At 35.4% G+C, this 12,201-nt stretch overlaps 1 protein-coding gene across 1 annotated transcript in view; it reads right to left on the reverse strand.

Annotated features, from left to right (window-relative positions):
• Window positions 1–6,419: 6,419 nt before the first annotated feature.
• TXNRD2 (thioredoxin reductase 2) overlaps window positions 6,420–12,201 on the reverse strand; it is a 29,460-nt gene continuing 23,678 nt past the window's right edge. Inside the window, exons 12-16 of the mRNA XM_010166946.2 lie at window positions 11,793–11,888; window positions 11,473–11,565; window positions 10,457–10,528; window positions 8,531–8,628; window positions 6,420–6,543 (exon numbers count right to left, since the gene is read on the reverse strand). Coding sequence (XP_010165248.2) covers window positions 6,420–6,543; window positions 8,531–8,628; window positions 10,457–10,528; window positions 11,473–11,565; window positions 11,793–11,888 — 483 coding nt within the window. The remainder of the gene's footprint in view (window positions 6,544–8,530; window positions 8,629–10,456; window positions 10,529–11,472; window positions 11,566–11,792; window positions 11,889–12,201) is intronic.

A 12,201-nucleotide genomic window follows, 5' to 3' on the forward strand; every position in this document is an offset into this window, starting at 1 on the left:
CTGCATTACAGTTCATTCACGTGTTAGTAAGAGACAAAAATAAAACAAGCTTTCAGTTCTGAATGTTTTGTTAGGAGTATGCAATGGAATAATATATTTGGGCCTTGTCTTACAGGGAGCCTGCAAAGAAGGAAACATTTATTTTCTTTATTTTTGTTTAAAGCCTAAAAATTGGATTTTTTTCACTGTTTTCTTTCCCTTGGTGTTTTATTTGACTGGAGTTACATAATATTCTAATAGACAAAGAGTGAACAAGTATCTATAGTCCTTTTGTTTCAGATTTCTTTGAGTTACATTACCATCTCGCTAATTCTAACTCCTCACATAGCCTTGGGAAAAATAACTCTCCTCGTGAAAGATTTAAGAAGAGGGATCTTGATGTTCAGTTAAAAGCTGAAACAAGGAAGAACAAGCCTGATTCCCATGTTGCTTTAAAGTAAAGGAAAGAAGGACTGAAAAAGGCCCAACAGTCTTTCTGGTCTTCATATGATCTGCTAGAAAATGGGGAAGGAGGCACAGAAAGGGTGAGTATCTTAGCAGTTCATCTTTCATGGAGTATAAAGGGTTTCCTTAAATTATTGTATTCGTATATTGGACATACTCTACCAAAAACTGCTGAGACTTTTACCTGGAAAAATTTCCCCCCACTCCCTCCTTGGAGATGCTGGTTCTGACAGGCTGCAACTCCCAATACCTCTACCTAGCTAACAATGCAAAGCACCTTGTTCAAACAAGACTGGTCTCCATTTCACACTACCCCCCAGGGAATATCCACTTTTCTCTTCATATTATATCTTTCTGACTGATGCAATCAGATTCTGGAAACCTGCCTTATTAGTTTATATTCCAGCTTCTTAGGGATGATGTTACTTTTCCATTGTAGGACCAGAAGATTTTAGATGTGCTAGATCTTGTCTTTAAGAAACAACAACAAAAAAATGGCACACAAAATACCATGCTTAGAAATGGATTTCACTGAACAGCACTCCTTGCAAAGAAAGTCTAGGGGTTTCACAAACACACTCTCCTAACTCCAACAGTGCTTGAAATGACATATTTTACAATTACTTGATAAATAAATATGCATTTTCTTACTTATTCACATCAGATATTCTGATAATTTCTGTACCATTTCACCATCCTAATTGTTCTCTTCCCAGATCAGTGGTTTAATATTAGGCCTTTATACTGCAGTGGCCAAAGCGTTCCATTATATTCATTAAAGCTTAGAGCATTTTCTTTTGTTTCCTACAGCAAACAGGATCCCATTCCTGTCCCAAACAAAATGTCAGTAGTTGGAATGGCTTTTTCTTTAGGTACATATAAGACTAAAGACTGAAATCAGATGCAGTGTTGCCAAAGCCTTTGTAATACGCATGTTTTTCATGGCAAGATGATTGACAAGAATTGAAGTAAGGTGCTGAAGGGGATATTTCACCTGGCCCATCAAAACTCAATGTAGAGGATTAGAACTAAGAAGAGCTGACAATATTGACTTTGAGTTCCACAAAGGAGGCATAATTAGCTCTTTCACATGTAGTGGACAGAAATACTCCATTTTTTAAAAAATCAGTTACAATAATTACATCATATCTGTTGCATGCTGCCCTGGGAAAAAAAAAAAAAAAGCCTGTTCTGCTGTTTCCTCTTTTCCCAGTAAAATTCAAGTTTGGCACTAGAATAAATGCATGCAAACACAGCCTTTCTGCTGGAAGAACATCAGGAAAACTTTGTGCATATAACTAAAAAACCTCTCTTGAGAGAGCACACAGATCTGAAAGAATGAAAAAGTCAATGAATTTTATACAAGTTTACTTATTGCAAAACAAACTGTCTGCACTATGCTTATTAAAGGCATATTTCATTGCCTAATCATAGATGTCTATTGTACCTTTTATGTTTTGAATCATAATTGCAGTCTGTTCCCCAACTGTAATAATGAAAGACATTTTGGCATATGCTTATATTGATTCCCCTTTAACAAAGCACTTAAGACACATACTTGCATCCCACTGAAATTAATGGCTAACATTAACTTAGAGTACATTGATTTCACTGGGATTTAGACAAACGGCAATTTATATGGGCACAAAATTGCCTACTTTTTTGGATAGGCGTGAGTCTCTGAAGAGAAGCCTTTAAACTCAAAAGTCTGTACAATGTACAACTGTTTTGGTTAGAAATACATTGCACTATAGCATCTATGTTTTTATCAGAATAACTGTGCTAACAAAAAAGTGAATCTGCTGTACTGAAATATCTTTTTTCAGCTCTTGGTCTGGAAAAATCTAAACTGTGGAAACATTTTCCAGAAGGTATAACGACATACAGTGCATGCATAAATGGGGAAAAGGCAAAACTTAACTGTACACAATACCTTAGCATTGAGAACAACCTATCATTAGCAATAATATAAATAATGCAGTATATTCAATTCCTAATTTATATACGTTTATTGTCTATATGCTTGTCTGTTATTCTTGTTTGCTTCAGGATTAAGTGGTATATGAAAATAAGGAGAAATAAAATATTAAGAATTATGCTTACCTTATTCGATTTTTTAGCCACTGTTCCTAGCTATCCTAATTAGTTAGAACCTGCAACGAAATATTCCAGGAAATTAAAACAGATTAAACATGTAGACGTAAAAATTCCTTTAAACATAATAAAAATCAATATTCCTTCTCAGCATCAAATCTAGGGCATATACTGAGGCAATATTAAACTAGCTTGTTTCAGAATCTCAGCATCACCTGACTTAGTGGAAACTTCTCATAAAAATAAATGGATTTAAACAAATAAAAGAAAATTGAGATAAATATGAACAATGTAGCCCCTTTCTTTTCTGACAGAGAAGTTTCTCAGAGTTTTAAAATATATTTTGCTAGTAATTTCCTAATTAATTTTCCAACACTTTTACCTAGCAGTACCCATAGCTACTACCTTTGCTGCAATGCATTTTTTTCCACTACATATTCTAGTTTAAAACTGAAAGTGAATAGCTAATGTAGAATAGTTTAGCCCTGTATAATACTCTTACTGCACTGTATTTCAAGGGAGTTTACTCTTGATGAGTTCTTCAAGAAGCATACATGGACTGTGAAAATACCTGTTAGTTCTCAGTAGCTGGAATAAACAGGAGAGTATTTGAAACTATACTTACCAAGTCTGGAGGTTCTCTTAATTTAAATTTAAAATAAGGTCATCCAGCTTGTAATAATCTCCATGGCTATTCAGTTTTACACATTGGAGATGGAGAGGTATCAACATTTCCTTATTAAAAGGTCTTTCTGAACACATATGTTAACCAAGAGGAACAGCATTAAGATCAAAAAAGAAATCTTTTTTATGCAGAAGCCATATGTACAAAATTAAACAAATACAATCATTTACTAGAAAAAAAAAAATCTTTATTAATTCATTAATTCACAACACAATAAATATTAGGATTATACATATAAGGGACCCAGCAATACTCAGACTTGTTTGCACCATGGTGTGGTTTGACAAACAAGCCCTCATCAGCTGGCATCCTGAGAAGCCTGACTAATTTCACTTTTTTTTTTTTAACATATAATCATATAATTTGCAGTGTACATCAGTCACTTCAAATTACCTTAGTCAGGCTTTTAAAAACAATTCTTAAAGACCATCCCTGGCAAATCCTTCAGGAAAAAAAAGCACAATCACAATAGTTGTCATTATTCTGTCTTGCTGTTGATTCTGACATCAGGGTTATGTAGGTGTGAATGTGTTTAGTTTTACTTCAGAGGGACAATAGAATTTTCCACTAAATGAGGAACAGAACTAGGCTGCTGTTCAAGATACAGGATCAATTTTAATGCAGTCTGCTCATCAATTCTAAAACCAAGAGAGCTCTATTACTTCTGAGAATGATGACATGCCTTAGTTTCATACCCATATGCACTAAGGATTTCCTTGAGATCTCTTTTTTTGTTGTCCCAAATCATTATTTTGAAATTTATGGTAAGTGAAATTAACTTCTCTTTCCACTTGTCTGTAGGGGCAGACAACTCAGTCTGCTGGATGCACTGGTAGGATTGAGAAGAGAAGCAACTTTCACATGGCTAAACACCAATGCTTTCATTTATGGGTACAAAAGGAACTGTAACAGGTAGTCACTAGGAAAAAAAAAATTGCATGCATACACATTACAGTTTAGTCAGAGGTGGGATATTTCTCACAGTAAAATCTCTGTAGACTGAGATGCTCAGTATCTCAATGCTTTGAAATATGAAGTAAAGCATTTTTTAAAACTCTCTAATTTACTGTGAACTTTTATTTCTTTATTTATTTTTAAACAGCTGGGAAAATCTAGTAAGGTTTTTGACTGGATCATACTCATAAGGCCATTATTAAAGGAAACAGGAACATCTGAATGTGCAGGTATGCACACATATATATACAGATATAAAGTTTTCCTGATTTCTTCGAAAGGCAGTTGCAAAATTCAGGCAGTGTTTCAACTACATTTCCACTCAAAGTATTTATTTTCAACTACAAGCTTATGGATGATTTCATAGATGAAAAATAGCATCAGCAGATGTCACAGGGAACGCCACTTGCAGTCAAACTGTATCACTCCTTCCTCTTACGCACCAGAAATATCAGGAAACTTTGTAAAGAAAGCATTTAAGATTTCTTTTGTTGTTTAAGTCAGAACAAACCTTTGAAAGTGGAGTATTCTAGTGTCAATGAGAATGTGATAAATCCTATTACATTTTAGAAGGAAGGTCTGGTCACTTTTTTTCTAATAGTTTATCTGACAGGTACAATTCTCATGGTAGAAAAGAGTTCACACTTGAAATAAACCACCAATTTGTCCGTGTTGCCTGCTGCAGCAGTGAAATAGCAGTCAAAGAAAAAATAGCAAAAAGATATACATGATCATCAGGCTATTCTTCCCAACCGTGCAACACACAGGACAGCTATGAAAATATCAAATTCCACACACAAAAACACTGATAAAAATTAACTGCAAAAAGGATATCTTTTTTTCACATCAAGTTGATCTCTTCTTTTTCTGCATGCACTATTCTGCAGTAAAGGGTGCAAGAAACAAAGTGACTATGCATATCAAAATGCTGGCAGCTGCAACTTGGATTGAAATTCAGTGTTTCTGTGTTTGCCTTTGTCAGGCTACCTCTTTAACGGGGTTCTGCAAAATAAGCTTCACTATCGGATTTCTGTTTCCTTATTGCCACAAATTAGCCAGCATCTCCCCCTTCTGGATAGCAAGAAAATAAGCAGAAATTTGCAACAGGTTAATGCTTTCTTACTCTGGCGAATACACCAAAAAAAAAGTCTGCAGATAATTATTTTTCATCTTTGTTCTGAGCAGGACCATTTCTTTTCTAGATCACTGTTTAATATAGTTCCCTTCAGTAATATGTTTTATTAAAGTCAGATCTAAATCCATTGAGATGTAGTGTCCAGATCATCAGTGAGAAAATCTTAAAAACAAAGAAAGTATATCACTGTCAGCCAGATTTCTGCATTCTATAAAAAACAGAAAAATGCTTCATGAGTTGGATTATTAGTGGTTTTGATTCTGCTTCTCAACACTGCTGACACTGTGTTCAAGCAATAATTTGTGAGATGTGTCAATTTCATTTGAACTGAGTTAGAAATTTCAAGAGTAGGCAGAGAAGTCACCATAAAATTCAACTCTCTTCAGCACCTCTGAGCTCATTCGTTCTCAGCCATCACCATGATGTTATGACTAGGCTGCCACTGATTAATTAATTGGGATTCATCCAGTAGCAGCACAGCTTCAGCAATAAGTGATTTTCTATTAAATTCCTGTACCTATTATATATTAAAGAAAAAACCCAAAGACTGCTTACCCATTGTTACACACTCTGGGAACTTGTTTCTACTAATGAGTACAAAGTCTCAGCGTTCAAGACTAAGATCATGAGTAAGTAATGAGCTATCCAAGTACTCAGGAGAAAGTATCATCACGAAAATTCTAAGGCAGACCCTGTCCAACTCCTAGCATCTGTATGAACATTACATGAGACACTTCTGTTGGCAGTCAGTCATGCCAACAGAGCAACTCAAATGACAACTGCTTAATTTGTAGATGGCCTCAGATGTCACTGGCTTCTGTTATATTAACATACAGAGAATTGTGATTATTCCCTAGCTCCCAGCAAGAGAAGAATTATAGGCACTTCAGAAGAGAGATTTCTTACAGCAGGACTGCATTGGTTTTAGAACTGTGATGGTGTGAGGATAAATTCTTAGTCTGGCTGTGAGAAAAAGCTGCCTACAGGGGGAATGAGAAAGATTCCTGGAACTCAAACCGTTAAAGCTGTTCCAACTGTAAGTGCCCCTTTTCTTTACAAATATATTTTGTGCTTTTTTTTCCTTCTTTCCAGGGATGGTATTTAACCTCAGCAGCCTGTGACTGTTGCATCCAAGCCAGAACGCTTTGTAATGTGCAACTTGGTAATTTCTTCAGCACAGGTAGGGTGAATACCAATTGTCTTCTTTAGCTGAGCATATGTAGCACCACATCTACAAAAAAAAAAAGAAAAAAAAAGCCTTCAGCTTTTCTTGTACATACACGTGTGTTTCACTAACTCTGACTCCAGATGGAAAAACACACACACACACACATAGAGGAGGAAAACCTTAATGAGGAGTGCTGGCAAGAATATGCTGAAGGAAGTAATACCAGAATATTCTTCCATGATCTCAGAGACAATCCAGTGCTTACACTGAAATTATCAATGTTAAAAGCCGGAGGAAAAAGTCTCTCATGTGAAAAAAGAAAAAAAAAAAAAAAACCAAACAAACAACAAAAACCACCAAAACTCCCCTTGAGCTAAAATCCCACTTGCTTAATTCTTTTACTTGTCCAATAACATTCTTGGACTTGACGACTTTTCTTTGAGCTGCTATTCCTGGCAGGTCATGCTGTAAGAATAGCTGAAATGGCCCTAAATTTAAGAATTGTTTCAAGTTCTCTATGGAATAATGTGCTCTCCCTCTATAAAATACAGGGAAGAGAGCCATAGATGTCTTCTGCTGTCCCCATCTGCATCCAAAAATGCAGTGACAAGCAAAAAATCATTGCTGAGCACAGATGTTATTGGAGTGCTAAGTGGGAAGAGAAGATGGAAAATCATCCTTTGGAGAGACTGAATTAAGACCTATTATTTGACAAAGGAGAACAGCAGCTTATATAGTGGGTATTCCACACTGAAAGCTCTGGATTTGTGAAATACAATAGAAACCAATACAAGAATCTGACCTGCTGAAAACCTCTTACTGTGGCTGAAGTTTTAATTTCCCTCAGGCAAGGCAGAAAAGCACTCCAGTTTCATGTGCTTCCTTTTCACTGGTTATTTTGGATAAAACTTCAAAACAATGACATCCTAAAAAATGTAGTTCTAGAATCTATACCACTGGCAATTAATGGACTACAAACACATGTTGAAAATGTGTACTGAGGGTACACTGCAATCAGTGATTTCCAAGATAATTCTCACATGATACTTGCGGTCCTGCCTTCTTAATCCTTTCTGCTTTTCATTTATGCTAGTCACTCACAACTGTAAGACTAAAACTGCAAGAAAATGGTGATGATATTGAGGAAAATTAACTAACACAAGTGGGGGTGATTTCTTGTGTCCTATACTTGTTTCTTCAAAGAGGAGTTAAAAACTATAATTTAGTAATGTAAATACATGAATCAACATTTCTGAAGATGTGAATCAGCAATAAGAAGGGAAATGAAAAAACAAAGAAGAGAATTGTAGCATACAAGAGGCATATCAGGAATTCTCCATTTAACCAGAGAGAGCTCAGCATCACTCCTTACTCTTTCAAAGGGAGGACTTCTATATTAATATTTGAGGAAAATCTTAAACAAGATAATATCACAAAGGTTTACTTACCTGGGTAAGTTTGTTATTGCAGTTATCAGATAGCTCCAGACAAAAGTAACTCCCCTCTCGCATCACCGTACAGAGGTTTCTTTCTTACCTTATCATATTGTGGTTAGCTTATACCCCAGAAATATAAAAAATTTATGCAAGTCCTTTTTGAGCTTTTGAGCAGCAATGGCTGCTGCTCAATGAACTGCTTGGCAGATATAAAGAAAGGTTTTTACGAAAAGCACAAATATCCTTTTAAAGAAGTGACTTGCAAAACTATATGGTGATTTCCTGTCCTGTGCACAGAATGCAAAAGAAGCTACCCTGAAAAAACTAACATTAGTAAGTTAATACACAATTTATTCTTTGCTTTAACTATATCAAGCCAACAATATATTTTCCTCAGTTGCTCCTTAACTATATCCAGTATTACAGTAACTAAATCCAGTACATCTTAATGAAGAACTGCAGTATTTTTAGTGAAAATATGTGCAATACTACATAAAAGTAACAAAAAGCATGTATTCTTTATAGTGTTGCCAAAACTAGGCAGCTATCTTTTATAATCTTACAATAACTTAAAAAGCAGGCTTTAGAAGCTAGAGACATTCTTTTGTACTTACTTGATTCCAAGAGCAAATCCTTGAATAACTTCGCCTGCATTTGGTCCAATGAAATGAAGGCCAAGTATTCGTTGCTCACTGTCTTGTAAGCACACCATCTGAAAACAATACATTACACAGAGATCTTTTCTTAAAACATCCAAAGATAAGGCATGAAGTTGAATTAAATGAAACTGAAGTGTCCCAAAATCCTAGTTCAGCTGTTTATTGCCAGTGTGCCAAGAACTTAACGCAGCTGCTTTAAAATCTTACTGACTTCAATAGGTATAAGACCTATTGAAGTGCTTGTCCTTAAGCACTTCCCTGAATCAAAGCTTTATTAGTGTATTTCTTTCAGACTTCAGGGAGCCACTGACAACGATAATTTTTGGTAAACTGAATACTTTGTTCGTCATTTGTATGAAATCGTCAAAATACCTTTTGTAGTCTAGTAACCAGACTAGTGTTATATTGACATTGAATGGCCATCTCAGCAGTTCTTCAAGCCTGTGCAGTTATTCTCAGCAGCTAATCAGCTGTATTTCCAAAGATTACAACTACCAGTTACAGGATATTTTGTGCCTTTGTGATTCAGTTACAGCAGCATATTTGGTGAGATAAATTTACCATATCAACCACATAACCTAAAGAGGAGTCAAGCCTTGGAAGCAGCCAAAGATGAAGGTGAGTTAATAAGTATCTGAGAGGGTCAGAGTCACTGCACACTTAACTTTTATTAGAAAACTTAATGAAAACTTTTTAGTTCCTTTAAGGACATCACCTTTAGAATTATGAAAAGAAAGTCAATCTCTCCCTGTGTCCTCCCATCAAGCATTAAATCATCACTAATAGAATAGGTTCTGCTATTCAGTAAAGGCTTGGATTCTTTCATTAAGAATCCCAGGAACAGCAGGACCTGATGTGGTACTTTAAATATTGAGGAGTTCTAAAGAAAAACACTTCTTGCATTAGAGTTTGAAGCTCTCAAGTTTAACGTTTGTTGATGTGTTTTGTGAGTTTAGTAAGGACCATATTCAATATAATCCAACAACTATTATGCTATTACTCCTTCACCCTCAAATATTTACTTTCTTATACATAATTTAAAGAGAATAGCTAAAATGAAGTAGCATCACCTTAGCTGCACTTGTACTTGAGACAGTTAAGTCCAGCTACTAAGGAACTTACATGAATCAGATGTGATAAAATATATTTAGAAAAACTGGTTGCAACTACTGACAATGGATATTCCTTACCTAAGACAACAATACCAACATAATAATTTGTGATGGACCTACAGAAGTTATTACATTTATTCAAAAAATACTGTTCCCTGATTGAGGAGAAAAGAAAGAAAAAGAAAACTATCGTATATTCTACCAACACTACACTTCACCTTATCTAAGATTCTCTACTGTGGGCAAGTGCATCAAAAACCTTTTCAAGATTGAAGCAATTGGATTGCTCTTGGACATTTCAAGTCCAACACTTTGGTCTAAATCGGGAGATGTTTGTTTTCATGAGTAAGACTGAATAGTTACTCTAGTTCTGTAAGCCTTCTGCTTAATTTTTCTGAAGGTAGCATACTTCTCCCCAAGAGAAGCCAACTCAAATATTACATATAACTAGTTAAGAACTTTGCTGAGGGAAGCAGAGATTAATCTCTATAGAACTTTGAATATTTCTTAGGACCTCAAGCAGTTCAAAGATTATATCAATCAGCAGAATGTCAGCTCTGAAAAATGCTAATATCTGTAAAGCAATTTCAAGATGCAAAGGGATATGTAATGAATATTAAACATTTGAAGTTGCACTAGAGAAACAGGCTGTCACCAAGACAATACCTCATCCATCCTGAGAGGTTTTTTTGCCAAGCAGTCCTTAAAGCCGGCTGTACCATCTCTCTTGTTTTAAGCTAAAAGCAAGTTAAAAGCTCACAACACTCACTTTCATATAGCATTGACTTGCATCTCTTTCAGTCACTGTAAACTCTAAAGGTTTATAGTATGCATGGTACACCTGGTAGGGAAAACAATAACATTTTGTGTTAGAATGCACTATTATGTCAAAAACTGCTATTTGTATTATAATGACTAATATTGCTACATATTTATAACGCTGTAGTAAAAATGATTTATTTATAGTGCTGTAGAAAAAGTGACTTATTATAACTTGTTCATTATTTTAAAGAAAAATATGGAAAGCACAGTAAGAGTTTAACACAAACCTTTCTTAGAGAATCATTAGATTAAAAACAAAACTGAAGAAACATCACAAATAATCATGTTACTCAAACCAGTGCCCCAAATTGTTAGTTTTGTTCCTTTAAGCTTCTTCCAAAAGTTTAATACTGTGTTTACTGAAAATAATGAAATCCAAGAAACTTTCCATATCTATAATATTGTATACCTCAAGACAACCCAAACTGTAATTTTTGCATTCTGAGTAGTAAATGCTTATTTTTTTCATTAATAATTTTGCCTGGGGCTCCAAGCTAAACCCATCCACTTGCACTCCAACACATACATAACATCAGCATCCTATGACACACACATATCAACTGTCTTAATCACCCACTGTCTGTCTTAATCAGATGAGAACAATTGTTTTACAGTAATTTATATCATTCTAGATGGCACTAGCCATCCAGATAACAGTTCTGGACCAGATTTTTGAAGTATAAACTACATTTCGGAAACATAAAAGACAAAACTAATAACTGAGGGGATATGAAGTATTGTGCTTTGTATTTCCATAGCTTACTGAGTCATATGCTGACAGGCTTTTTGATGAGTGAATAAAAGTAACACATTTCTTTTCAAGGGTGACTTAGTGACATCAACTCCCTAACTGCAAGGATAGCATTTTGGGAACCAAAAATTTTGCCTGATACAACAGTGAAACTTCTGTCTTTTCATAGTGCAACTCTGACACCAAGTATAAAATTAAAAACGTTTTCATACCTCAATATTATCTGATCCATAACACTGCACAGCTGCTTCTTCTGACAGTCCAACACAACCATATTCCAAGGGAGTGAAAACTGTAGTAGGTACCTGCTTGTGAGAAAACAGAAAGTGTCACTGTTGAACGATATAAAGCAGCTGCACAGCAGATACAGGGGAGACTTTTGCATGACTGAGAAGCGTAGCCCTGTCACACTCATCTACTTTGGCTACTGTCAAAGCTGGATTCCAGATGACAGAATGAAATTCCTTTAAAAATACTTAAGGGAAAAATGCATAAGATTTGGTTTTTATTATTGAAAAAAGAAATAACTCACATTGTCATAATCCATCAGTTCTGAAGACTGGCCAAAAAGACGCTGAGCCAGCAGTTTTCCTGCAGCTATTGCTGTGGGTGTTAATTCAGGACGGCCCTAAGAAGAGAGCACAAAGCTTTAACTAAAAGAGAAGTAGCATCCAAGGATTTCTCCTGGGACAATGGTCAGAGGAAGGCCAAATCTTTGGAATTCCAGCCTAGTAGCCAGGACTCCAAATAGAGAAGGCAGTAATACTTGCTATCCAAACATGCTTTTAAGTCTCCGAGTTTAATATCTGTCCTGACAGGGGGAAACAAATGCCATGAATGTGTCAAATCCTTATCATGTCACCTCTTGAAAAGCAGAGGATATTCACTTTCTCCTTTCTTTCCATAACAAGCCATCAAGAAATTTTTCAGATCGTCTTTTT

This window comes from Antrostomus carolinensis, unplaced genomic scaffold, assembly GCF_000700745.2.
Source record: "Antrostomus carolinensis isolate BGI_N321 unplaced genomic scaffold, ASM70074v2 scaffold41904, whole genome shotgun sequence".
NCBI lineage: Eukaryota > Metazoa > Chordata > Aves > Caprimulgiformes > Caprimulgidae > Antrostomus > Antrostomus carolinensis.